Source organism: Cebidichthys violaceus, unplaced genomic scaffold (genome assembly GCF_023349555.1).
Source record: "Cebidichthys violaceus isolate CVI_PGR_0920_01 unplaced genomic scaffold, fCebVio1.0.p SCAF_13, whole genome shotgun sequence".
In the NCBI taxonomy this organism is placed as follows: Eukaryota; Metazoa; Chordata; class Actinopteri; order Perciformes; family Stichaeidae; genus Cebidichthys; species Cebidichthys violaceus.
The window spans coordinates 5786754-5800562 of NW_027176296.1; the positions used below are offsets into that span (position 1 = coordinate 5786754).

A 13809-nucleotide genomic window follows, 5' to 3' on the forward strand; every position below is an offset into this window, starting at 1 on the left:
AAAAAATACAGTTTCTGTTTCTCCTCACTTACTAAGCAAGATATAGCTCAGAACCAAACAGTTGATAGCAGAAGCTCAGCCATGCTAAAGGGCATCGACTTTAAGCACACCATTTCAATGCTCTTCAGCTAAATCATGAGGCACTGAAGCACCAGCAATGTTGCTATTGATTCCTGCAGCATACAGATGTTACTCCAGTCAATTGGCTTGATGCAACGGCAGGAAAAGATCCCCTGCGGTGGCAGAAAGGGAGGTGGGACTTTTATTTTATCCATCTGTTTAGTGTTTAGCAAACAAATAGCTGCATTAGACCTGTGCAATTATACTGTAAGAGTGGACATGGACTGCCAAAACATGACTATGGCAAATGTAAACAGATTACAGAACCTACACTGCAGTCATTATTGTAATTTCAACCATCCATCAGATAACACCCTAACAAACTAAGTCAGGTTGATTTGGATGGAGACGTCGAAGATCCTCAGAGCCTCTAAATTCTTGAGTGATCGCTGTACCCATTACCATTTCATGATACATGTAAGCTTCAGCCAAAATTGGTACTGCAAAGCATCACTAAAACTTTAAGCAGAGAACAGTGCCTCTTTCAGCTGTAAGAGTCATCTCTTGTTGTAAAATGGATGATCTACACTCGGGGTCTAGACACCATTCTTCAGAGTGGCCCAGTTTTGCTGCTCTTATGGATGACAAACGTCTCATCTTAACTCTCCTTTTAAGGCCCCATCCGTGGGATGGAGGCCGCAGCAGTTATGGGAAGCCTTCAGTTTCAAGTTGCCGTCAAAGCTTAGTGAGAGATGAGTGTTGCTGATTCACACTTGAGCCCCATCTCTCTGTAAACAGATTCCATCTTTGACTCGCTCATCTACGTCCCTCTTTCTTTCAGAAATACAAGACTGTGGCAGGACAGACAACTGTCAAATACAACTGAGGATACAGTTGCAGACATACACACTGTTAGTAATGTACTTGTAACTGGGGTCATTTTCTGTAGCTGTAGATTGATGGGGGTGACCGTGGCTAAGTGGAGAGCAGGGCCGCCTTTCAATCAGAGGGTCGGTGGTTCAATTCCCCGGCTCCTGCCTCTACTAGTCTCATGTCAATGTGTCCTTGAGCAAGACGCTTAATCCCAAAATTGCTCCCGTAGCTGCGTCTACGGTGTGTAGATAGATAATGAATTGTAAGTCGCTTTGGATAAAAGCGTCTGCTATTTATCTGTAATGTAATGTAGCCTTTACAGATGTTCCCTAAACACCCAGTGAGCAGGCACTTACTATGCAACTGTGCAAAGTGAAGTCACGGTTCTGAGAAGTGAAGACAATGTGGAAGTGCCAGCAGGGGCGACTTCTCTGGTTGCAAAAAGAAGTCTGATGGTAAAGAAGTCTATGAGAAAATGACCATACTTCTCACTTGATTTATTACCTCAGTTACCATTGTAAACACAAGTATGGTCTCAATCACAAGTCTTCTTCAATACAGCATGATGTTCATTTAGTAAAGTATGGTCCCATTACAGAGTAAAATAAACAATAAAGCAGGTTATACGAGGTACAATGTGATTGACAGGTTGCTAGGGGCCGCAGGAACGAACTCAAAGGATACTTCAAAACAAACAGGATTCAATTATATTTCAAACTTTTTCTGGGGTCTCAGATTATTTTTTTGTTTGGCCGACAACTGAGAAAAGTTGGCATCTAAGAGAGGCCCAAGGTTGACTTTTTCTTTTAATTTCCATTGTATATTTGAGTTGGACAATTTGAGTCAAGTGATATTATTTTCCAAGAAACTGGAAACTTTGAGTTGAAGACAAAAGGAAGTGTATCTGAGAAATTCTACTGAACAGAAAATTGTAATAAATATATTCTATTGATTTTTCTAAGCCAGGGTGTGTTTTTTCATGTGGAGGAGGTCTTTTTGTTCTTATATAACATCTGCTACCACCAATCTCCTTATTTATTTGGTGAATTTGAGAATAAAGTGAATCTGAAACCAAAATTAGTGGTAATATCTTGGATTCAACAACACATAATGATACATTTATAAATAAATACGGGATCAGCATTATAGCTGAAAGGTTACATATCACAAAAGTGTTACACACGGATGAATGATATAAACAACAATGATAGTTTATTTACCATTATCAATTTAATTTCATGCCTCTGTATGAGATTGTGAGACCATTCGTGAGAAGATTGGCAATCTCTGTATATTTCTGATTCAAAAAGCTTGCCAACTGGGTCGGCAAACTGGGTCGGCAGCAAATTGGTTTGTCCTGGCAGTGAGAGCTTTCTCAGCATAAATTAAAAACGCTGAATAAGCTGAATACAAATTATTAACTTTATTTCAAATGTGTAACATAAATTTCATCATTATCTTAAGCAGCTGGAATTATGGATACATTTGCCTTCTTCATCACTATACATCCACTGTTTGTTAACCGTTACTGTACATGCATTCATATTGCAGCATCTATTTGAGCCTTTTTTCTCACAGTTTTTGTCTTATGTACATCTGCTTGTGTGTATCTTTGTGCATAATGGACAGTGTGTATGCACATGTATGTGTTGATGTGTGTGATGGTATACAGTAGGCCCTGGTTTGGCAGCCAGCTCCAGCACACCATTCCACCTGCATACAGAGCTCTTTGGCTTTTTGCCCAGTATGGACTTAAAGTAATTTGGAGGAGCCAACATTAGTCTGAGGCAAACGTACGTCTTCTCAGTGGAATAGTATCATTTTACATGTGTGTGTCTGTGTACATGTACCTACATATAGCATGTGTTCCTGCGGCAAGATGCAAGTCATAATGTGCGGGTAGTAAACCACACACACAAAGCAATCCACTCTACACAGTCCACTCCCTATGCTCGTATTGTTCATTTCCGTTTGCTAATGGTCTTCTTTCTGAGGGCTGTTGCTAGAGGAAGACGGGGGTTGGTGGGTGGATGGTGGCTAGTCGGCTGAGTCTTTGCCGGTAATGGAAAGGCGGGGGCGCCGAGTGTTGGGTGAGACGAATGCTCCTAATATTCTCTGGGTACATACTATAGCTCAGCTTGGTGTCATTTAAAAGCCCACTCTGCCTTCATGTTCACCGCTAATCAAGGAAATAGAATCAGAGATAATGATCCTGTGTGTGTGTGTGTGTGTGTGTGTGTGTGTGGGGGGGTTTTCCATTCTAAATTTCTGTGCTTCGCTTCTAACCTCAACAGGCTCCCAAATGCATCCATTACAACTTTTGTGGCCCTGAAACTCTTTTATTATTTGTACATTTAACAGTGCACACTGGGAAGAGGGATCACGAGTACTGAGCCAGCAGATTGGTGTTGGAAGGAGGTGGGGTTGTTCGTGGTGTGCACATTGTATTTGTTTAAGTTTGTGTGTAAGTGTGCTGCTACAGGTGAGGAGAGAGAGAACCAGGGCATGGTAAGGGGGAGGGGGGAATGAGTGAATGTGGAATGGTGAAGGTGACTTGGGACAAGGAGCAATCTGCAGAAAAGAGGGCCCAATAGGTATATGAGGGGGCAGAAATGCGTATGTGTGTGTGTGTGTGTGTGTGTGTGTGTGTGTGTGTGCGTGTACATGAGTGATTCTGGGGTTCTTGGACACTTTGATTGTCCCTCTCCTCAGAGTTCATCTCTCTCCTCTTGCACACTGCCCAATCCCCCTTTTCATTTCCTAACCTCCCCCCACCCCCACCCCCTCCATCCCTCTCTCTCTACGTCCATTTCAGGGTCGAGCCTTGTTCAATCCCTCCTTGTGGGCCTCCCGACACGTTTCCCATCAGGCCACAGAATTAATGGCCGGCTGTTGACACTTACTCAGCCTGATTGAGAAAGTGGCGATCGGGTTTCCCTTTCATTTCCTGCCTCTCTTTTGCACACACACAATAAAATATACATACAAAAAAACACAATACATATTGCTTGTGTGCAAATGTCATGGTGCAAATACTGTATGTGTATTTTTTAAGAATTATCTGTCACCTCAAATGTAAGGAGTCTGTGCTTTGAGCGGCACTCCTTCATGATAGAAAAAAAAAAATCTCCCACTGATTAACCAGTGGCTACAGCCTGCCTAAGGAGACTTATCATATTTAAGGACATGTGGGTGTAAAGGGTCTTTTTTAACCTTGAAGGTCATGACAAATCCATCACTCTTCCATCGTCATTTCCCTCTGCTTTTAATTTAGTCTGCTTTTTGAAGAAGTGTATGTGTGTGTATGTGTCAAAGGTTCATGGAGAGGAGTAATTGGTAGGGCAGGAAATGCCATGAAGTCAAATTTGCAACCCATTTCACACGGCCCATTTGAAGTGCTATTAAGGAAGCAAGTGAGAAAGAGAGTGAGAGAGAGAGGAGGAAGAGACAGGGCTATTACACTGATGATTTCTGACCGGACAAAATTAACAATCAGGATGTTACTAAACATGCAATGAGAGGATCAGGGCTGATGTTTCAAGTCAGCTGTCTGCAGTCAGTATTGGAATAAGTATTTACACCCTTTCAAACGCACACACAATGCAACCCTAAGCATCCTTTCACAGGATGCAGAAATCTAAATGAAGTGCCGTGAGGTTAGGCGACGGCTGTTTGTGAGCTGTCAAGATACTGAAAGGGCAGGATACCCTAATAATATCTTCAGTGCCTGTCTAACAACCATGTGACTGAGTTCATTTGAGTATATATCCACTTCGACTTGCAATATGAATAATGAATAATGCAAACTACTTCACATAATTACAAAGAGCACAAATAAAACTTCCAAAATGATACACAGTAAAACTTAAATGCTAGCTGCCAAACATAGCACACTATCAACGTTAATACAGTGCTGCATATACTGTACAACAAGTATAAAAGTGAAATGGTTGGTCAACATCACCTTTTTCTGACTTTGATGACTTGATTTGTAAATGTTCAAGATTCAGTTACCTTTTGCTGCCAATCGGAGCCACAGATACTGTGTGAAGTTGCCAAATGCAGCTTTGAATTACTACATGTGTAAAAGGGCGTTGGCCCTTCTTTGGTATTTTGTTTTCCCTTATGAGCCTTTATTTCATGTTTATAGGGCTTTCCCATAACATGAACAGCCCTTTCTCCCTTATATGAGGATCTACACACACATCAGCCTCTTGAGGATTTTCTTCCCTTGCATTGTACAGTAGGCTCGGGGGATCTCAACTTAGTGGTGCTGGGGAACCCACCCAACTTTGTTAATATAGAGGACAATGTCTATTTTCTACTTGAGCCGAAGCAAGAAAAGAAGATAAAAAGGATGGTTATTGATTGCTGCTCCTTTCAGCCCAGTGAAACACAATGTGCAGATGGGATGGTGGAATAACATTTTCAGACATAAACATTTTAATCTTTTGTCAATAAAAACTCCTTTTGGTCCCCTCCAAAATGTTCTCTCACGTTGGCCGTGGGGAAGTTTGTTTCTCAAAGCAAGAGGATGGAAAGTATGAATCATGAAAAGGCGCTTTTCAAACCTGGCTTTCATTCAACAAACAAAGACAGTTACAGCCACAGAATGACTGTTGTTTGTCTTTGACTCACAAATAGGTGCACAGTTCTACTTGTTTTTATATCCTACAAAAACCAAAAAGACAGATTCTTTTGGAAGCTTTGTGATACAACAAACTACCAGAGAGGTATGCTAGAATGTCTGGAAGATGAAAACATTGACCATTGATGTGAATCGACTTTTAAGTGGCACTAAAACATGCTCTATTAGTCATGATGTTCTATATTGATGTCGCTTTTTAGGCCTTTATGTTTTTCTTAAAAATAACAAGACTCTGATGTCATAGTTTCTAGGGACAGTTGTTCACTTTAAGTGCATGTTTTTCTGTAAAAAAATTTAAAATTTGTTGCATAAGTTATGTGTGTTTGTGTGCATCTTAAAAGTGCATAAATGCAAAAGAATTCATCTAGTAGAATATTTTTTTATTTATTTGCATCACTCTTTTAAAATGTTCCCATTTATGAATGAGTTTACACGAGGGTAAACCACTTGAAAGAGCGGTTTTGCAGAGGACATTGAAACATGGCGAACGTCACACTTGTTAAAGCATCATATACTATATCTGGTTTAATAGAATAATCTGATACATGTTGAGATCCATTTTTAGTATGTACTCCAGTAGGTACCATGTCCAAATTAGGATATAAAGTACATGTTTTTTGTATGTAGCACAGGTTTTACATTTAAATGAATGTAAATTGAGAATTCAGCTATAAGAGCAAGTCCAAAGAAGGGCATGTTGACTGTCTAATATGAGAAAGGCCTTTAATCATATGATCCTAATGTGTAATTAAATGACAGTGTAACATTTGTCCATGCTTATGTATTAAGGACCACCTTCCAAAATAAATGAGGAAAAATGTTGTGATGACTTTCTGTTGTTCCTGAAGCCCGTCTCTTTTTCTAATGAAATACTCATTTGGCTTCCTAACACATCCCTGGTGCTTTGTGTTTAAGAGTCTCTGGGGCTTCAATGGTTTTAGCGCCTCATTTGACAGGATTTTACCACATTCAACACACTGTGCTTTCGCCTCAGCATCACTGCCAGCCGTTATGAATCCAAATTGAATGTATTCAGAGTCATTTTTCCTTACCACACGCATTTTGTTGGCATAGGGTTTGTCTTCCACATCACTTTTTCTTTTCAAATACCGATCCATTTTGATATTCACTGCATTCGGGGGAATTTTAGCTAGCCAACGTCAGGTTCATAGTACACGGAAGTGCCACGCTATGTTAATTATCACACGAGCAGTAGCCTGGCGGTTCACATCAGATGCAAATTTGGCTCCTCTGCTGTTTTCTATAGAACTAGTCTCTCTCTCTCTCTCTCTCTCTCTTTCTCTCTGTTTGTCGCGCTCGCTCTCTGTTTAGACACAACTGACAAATATATGGAATAAGGACGTAATTTAACACAATCACAAACAGCACTGACACTACTACTAGATCATTTATATCACATATAATATGTATTTTTTATAATTTACAGTAGATTATCTTATCCTGTGTTATCTTGCCAGATTCGCTTGCGTCGTGCAGAAAAAATAGGCCCGGCGCCAAAATTAGCGCTGACGATTGCGAGCTGGCCACATACTTCCACACCTCGCCGCATCTTGTGTGATAAGCCCAATTGGTTTACATGGGCGCCACAATTTAGCGGGCGGCACTTCTCCAAAAATCGTGACGCTTCCTTGTCCAGTATGAACACGAAAATGGTAAATGTTAAATTTGTAAATGACTAAAAATAAATATTTTGATTTAATCTAACCCCTTGGCAGTACCTATGCGTCCCACTAGATGGTGCTCTGAGGCCCACCTGCGGGCCACGGGTTGAGAATAGCTGCACCAGGTCATCCTGGCATCGATCAGAACAAGAGGGACAACCACTTCATCTCCGAAAACGGCTTCTCCCCACCTCTCACCCCTTCCTTTTTTTCCATTTATCTTGGCCCCCTGGCATAAACCATTTCTTTACACTTCAATAATACAAAGGAGAGACTTTCCCTCTGAGGGACAGACAGAGTGGGCTAGACTGGCATATCAGTCAGCCAACCCTGACAGGAGGATGGAGAGTGTCAGCACTCACTCAAGCCCCTTTGGCAGCGTCACACTACCCTGACATCTGTAACACACACACCTTTGCCTTTGTTTGTGTGCGTGTTGGGTTGCGAGAACACCCCAATATGTGTGTATCCATTGGTGTGTTTTGTTTCATGATTGTGCCACAGTATGGGTCTGCATTTAATGTATTTGTGAGATCGGTGGTGGAGACTGCAAGTGCTCATGAGTATGTGAGAGTGACTAGGTAAATATGTAGGCGTGTGTGTGTGTGTATACATACACGCCTACATTTGTGCAGTTATGTACATATTGGCTCTCTGGAGCCTCCCAAAGCTGACTGACACAGATGTTCACACAAAAGGACACTCCAAATCTTGGCGTGATGCCTCAAGTTCTCTCGAGGAAGGCTTTCACATTTACAGGCAGCCTGCTTCACAGGTTCAGATCATGTTCATGGTAACTGGTAGCTGCTATTCCAAACAGGGTAAAGCGGTCCGGTTCAAGTGGTGTGCTTGCCGGTGATAACCATGGAAAAAACTGAAGAAGACAAGGCTTTGTAGTGTGCAGGCATTAGCCTCCAGTGTTTTATCCTTAAAGCTCAAACCAACGACTCAACAGGGGTTTTCAAGCTGTCATAATCTGTCTGAAAAATCTACCACGTACCTCATATCACCTCCTTGATCTCTAAAAATCTGTGGATAGTCTTCTGAACATGATTCAAATCATAAATACTGCCCTGGTAAAAGCAAACATCAATTCAACTGACTGAACTGTTCTTGAATCCAAATGTACCTCAGAATGATTCATTTTGAAAAAAAGTCTGAGATAAAATTCAGAAGCTGAAAATGACACAAAACATTTATTTACCGAAACAAAAGTCTTAACATAAGACATTTGATAAGGATGCCAAATTTGTCTTTATTCATTTCTGCTTTTCCAAATCTTCTGAATAGGTTTGGACCCAATAAAGGCAAGGCAATGTGGCTGTAAATGAGGATCCCTTCAATGTTAATCTAAGGCAGAGATGTCAGCCTAGTAGTAGCAGCTGGATGGCAATGATAAGGAACCCCTGCGCAAGGTACCCTTCAGCCACAGGCTGAAAAAGAATATGCTACCTTTAGTGCTGCATGAACATATTTTCAGTAAACAAAGCAACAAATAAATAATTGATCCTTGGACTGACCTGCCCCTTTGGTCACCACCAGTTTGGGTTTGCTTCGGGCTCCATCCCCCTTGGTGGTGTACGCTGCCACCGTGATGGAGTAAGTGGTGTCTGGCTTGAGTCCTCCAATGACCATTTCCTATGGGAGACAGGGAAGAGATGCACAGGAAAATGTCAAAATGTGTCTTGAATTTTTGATGATTTGACCCCCTTTCAAGCAGCTCAAACTGCGTTATACAGGATGTTAATCTTTGTTTCTCCTGGTCTTCAGTGTTCACAAGGCATGCATTAAATGTAATGCTTTCCCCTGAGTAATGGGAGACCGTTCCATTAAGTTAATTGTTAGAGTTGCCAAGGTGGAGGAGGGACATTAGGTATGTAAATGGAAAGTAGCGCCCTCATTCCTTTTGCAATATCCAATCGACAACTTAACTTTGTGATAAATGCATGCTGAATACATCCTGTCCATTCACTGGCAATTTTTACCTTAGCCATTAAGTTTCCTTGAGTCCTCTTCAAAGAGAAGCTTCCGATCAATTCTAATGAATCTTTCAGGGGAGCAGGTTTGAACGAATGCAGAAGGAGGATTTTAACAGGCTGGTTGGCAGAGGGATGGGGGGAGGTCAATAAAGGTAAATGAGCTATAAGTACTGTCTAGTACTTGAGATGGTATTCACGTAATGCAGATGGACTGGGTTTCACATCTGGATTCAAAATAAGGGTACCATTTGTTGCACTTGAGATTGATCATCAAAGATGTAATAAGGAGTTTGCAGTAGGTTTCAAGGGTCATACATGACCGTTATGTAAACTACCGTCTCAATATTTTTAATAAAAGACATACAATAAAAGTTTGAATTTAGGGCAGCACAGATATTCTAAAAAAAAAATGGCTTTAAACACGCACACAATAAAGGAAAAAAAACAACACATACACACCACCAGAGCACAAGACAAAACATACCGTTTCAACACACAGCAGGACACAAGTAGCATTAGCATTCCAGGCACAGTGGGCAGTGGATATTGCATCAGCCCTCGTTTTGTTGAAGCTAGCAAGCAATAGAAGCTTTTTTCCTTAGCGGCATACAGAGATAGTCCGGAGGTTGGCTGGCCAGACAGCTGAGGTGAAACTTCTGAACCACTTTGTTATCCAAACTTATTAAATAAAGATTGGAAGAGTTGTGTAGACTGTGAAGCCAACCAGGTTGATGCAATACCCACTCTTTATACCCTTTCAGCTACAGAAAGCACTCAGGCAATACTTCATACTCACATATTCAGCTGTATCGTCCGTTTCCCACTAACCCCCCCGCCAAAGAGGAGAGTGCAGGAGAGAGAGTGATATTTTTTTTTTTTTACAGAAAGAGAAAGAAAAGAAAGGGAATAAATAGGATTGTGAGAGACGGGGGCATAAGAGGTTAGGGAGCAGAGGGTTGGTATCAGAAATAGGTCACTGGTTTTGTAAGGTCAGGAAAGAGGGAAGCCGTTTGAAGGTTATGTTGTGAGGAACAGCTGGAACTGAGCAGCAGAGAGTTGGATAGGTCTGCCTGTGGGGCCTGGAGATGTTTAACCATGCTACTGTGTGGCTAACATTACGTTACCTCAGTATTACCTCAAATCATTGATAGCTACAGCCAGTATTGATGATGTACTGTAGCTTTTAAGGGTTTAACGATGAGGTCATTTTTAAATATACTAAAAAGAATATCCAATTAAAAATATACTGCTGGTTGCATGCATTGCTTGGATCTTTTAATCAAGTTATTTTAGCTCATTCTACTCTTGAATTTGGGGTCAGCTAAATACCAAAATGTCAATGTGATGCTGGTGGCATTTCTTCCTTCATGTGGAAAAAATTTATTTTGATTCATTCATTCTCCAAATATGTAGAACTGCATGCAACCATTCTTTTCTGTGTTGTTTACTTTATGGTTCAAGGCTATAATTTCCATTTGGATGATTGCTACTGTGCACAAAAGTCTCATTTTGACAGAATTCCTCCAACAAGTTTTGTAAAAAAGAAAAAAGGCCATCAAACAGGGTTCCATTACCATTCTAGCTGTCAGTGGATGCTGATTTTTGGTGAAATGTTTTCATGCCAATTTTACTTCGCCCCCCCCCCCCCAGGCACAGAATACTATAATCAGCATTTTCTTAGAGTCTTCGCGTTTGATACAAGCACACAATCAGACATTTCATGGCAGATGTTGCTATAAAGGAGGGGTCTAGACATTCCTAATAAAAGCCATAGAGGCAGCAGAGGGAGGACAAGATGAGTGAAGCTTTGATTACAGTTCTTGTTGTGGGCTGAGGGGAAAGGAATATTATAGCAATATGAAATGAAATCCAACGGGGAAGAGCACCCATATCGCTTTCCATACTCAAGCAATATTTGCAAAGCCACAACAGTGAGGAGGAAGTCCACAATTTGCAGTCTAAATGAGAAAGAAAGTTGGGCAAAGTTTCTTTGAAATGTCCTCTGAAGTTAGTAAAAATGCATCAGTGTAGCTGTGTTGCTTTAATCTGCTTTATTGTCTATTTGTATCACGATTAAAGATGAGATTCAAAGGCAGACCTTTGATGGTAAAAGCATGCTTTTAGGTGGAATTAAGAATTATTTTACGTAACTGACTTGTTCTACAGAAACTGAGAAATGGTCATACCTGGGCATCGGCAAGCATGACATCTTTGATGAGGGGCAGGCCCCGTGACTCGCCATTTTCCACGCGTACATAATGTACCTGGTAGCCACGGATCTGACCGTGCTGCTTGCCTGGTGTCAGGGAGCGCCACATCACCTTTAGTGCTGTGGAGTTTAGGACCTCCACCTCCACTCGCCTTGGAGGAGCCCCAGGAACTGTGGGTGACAAAAGCAAAAACTGAAATCAGAATAATTTGGTTATATGTATTTTGAGATATGAGTGGGGCTATGGAAAAGTAGAGGTTCCTTATTTATACAAGTGCAATAAACAAACAGTACTGTATCTCAGTGAAATTGCTTCTTAAGAGCAATGGAGGATGACAGAGGCCCACATCACATTAATAAGCCCCTGATACACACATGCACACAAAGTATCCATGAAATATGCCAACAACTGGCAAGAATCTTAATAAAAACAATCACAAAAACAGTGTCTTCCAGCAACACGCACGCGCAAACTGCCACCACTTTCTCCTGTGTCCTCCACCTTTTAAATGTGCGTCTGCTGTGTCTGTCTGCCATCAGTGGGAAGCTCTCAGTCATAATGACAGGCCTTTATGGAAGGCCTTGCTTCTAGGCCTTTCGGTGTGCCACGGACTGGCCCTTTCTGAGATGGATGTGCCATTAATAGAACTCTTCCACTCAACCCTCAAACTGCTTCCATTTACTCGTCCACAAACACTTCAAGTCTTCTTCTTCTCCCCTAAATCACAACTCTATTCCCCCCCACCTTCCCCAGGATCATGCACCAATCTTGTTTATTACCAAAATCTTCTCTACCTTTTAGCCCTCACTCCTATTTCTTTACCTGGCACTTGTCTGTCACATGACATTATTGTAATGACACCAGAAAATGTGTTATAGCTGTTGTCAGTGCGCTGTGGCTTTCAAATCCTGAGACTGGTGTCTTTTAAAACAGGTATGGTGTCAATTTAAGCTTGTCTCTACTGTTGCTCTCATTGCACATCAGTGTCAGAAAAATGCGTAAAATGCTGTGGTAATGGATGTGAAATGGATCGTGGAGAATAGAAACCGTCAGCCATCCGTCAATGATTCAGATGTGCTGTGACATGCCAACATCTTTTCTTGTCAGTTTAAGCATTTTATAGTTCAACTATTCTCATTTGTCATTTATTTTTTTGCCAACCAACTTAGCTCTGTCATGTTATCCTTTTTTGTTTCTTCGCCTTTCAGTTCTGACCTTTGCGTGATACACAGTGGTTGTAGATGTAAAGGAAAGTGCATTAAATTACCAGCACTGTGAAATTTTATGTATTTGTCTAATTATTTGTTTATATAATTTAGTTTTTTGCATCCTCAACTATGTATTAAAGTAAGGGGATTTGAATTGCAACCTTAGTGGAGACACACCTGCTTGTTTAACCTCCAACCTACTGTTAACATCCTAAATGCACATGCCGATAATGCCTTGCAGTGTACGGTGTACACTCGTAAATGCTTATGACTCTCAGCTGAGCAATGGGATACTGTTAAAAGCCTACAGATAGAGGCAGGATATGGGATGTGGCAGCCATTATGAATTATATTTGGTTAGTTATGCTTAAATAGCAACACACTTGATTTCCCAAGTGTGTTATCTCTTTGAAATGTTTTCCTTTCATATGGTTTACACAGTTGTAGTTGGTCAAAATGTATTGAGTATTTGGAAATGTATTCTGACACTTAGAATTTATAACACTTTGCAATGGCACTTGTGAGACGGACTGTACTTCACACACATACATACACAAACATTCACAACCACACATTAAGAGATGTGCATGTACCGTCTTCATCGGTGCGGCAGATCAGGGGCTCACTCTCAGGGCCTGGCCCAATCACAGTGAAGGCGGACACAGTGATGCGGTACTGGGTCCACTTCTCCAATCGCTGCAGCAGCACCTGCTCTTCAGTGGCAGGGACTGTGGGCTCCTCCATGGGATCCCCGTCGTCACTGCCGCCTTCTGACAGGCCCACCACCTGGTAGTGCACCCTATACCCCGCCAGGACACCGTTCTGACTCATCAAAGGCGGGGGGCGCCAACTTACCAGCAGGGTGGTGGAGCTGGTGCTGCTGCACTTAATGCCTTGAGGGGGGGCTGAGGGCTCTGGTGAGGTGGAAAGGACAGGAAGGTAGGGGGTCGAGGACGAGGAGGACGGGGAAGGGGGAAGGTAGGGGTGAAAAACAAAAAAATAAAAAGATGGGAGAGATAAAGAAAATGATAAAAGGATAAAAAAAACAATAAGAGTAATTAAAAAAAAAAAAGCAAAACAAAGACTTAGGCAAAATATGTTTAAAATAAAAATCATCAAGCAAATGTCAACAGAAGAGGCATACATGGA

The 13809-nt window shown here is 41.4% G+C and overlaps 1 protein-coding gene across 11 annotated transcripts in view; it reads right to left on the reverse strand.

The window, feature by feature from the left end:
* Nucleotides 1–13809, reverse strand: part of ptprsa (protein tyrosine phosphatase receptor type Sa) — a 235439-nt gene that overhangs the window by 45359 nt on the left and 176271 nt on the right. For 4 of the 11 annotated variants that reach the window (XM_068707517.1, XM_068707520.1, XM_068707515.1 and 1 more), the window contains 4 exons: nucleotides 13254–13574; nucleotides 11429–11622; nucleotides 10039–10065; nucleotides 8784–8901 (listed from right to left, as the gene is read on the reverse strand). The exons of 4 other annotated variants lie outside the window; for them this stretch is intronic. In XM_068707517.1, the coding sequence (XP_068563618.1) occupies nucleotides 8784–8901; nucleotides 10039–10065; nucleotides 11429–11622; nucleotides 13254–13574 (660 nt within the window). The remainder of the gene's footprint in view (nucleotides 1–8783; nucleotides 8902–10038; nucleotides 10066–11428; nucleotides 11623–13253; nucleotides 13575–13809) is intronic. 3 more of the 11 variants (XM_068707524.1, XM_068707519.1, XM_068707518.1) reach the window with 1 other exon arrangement.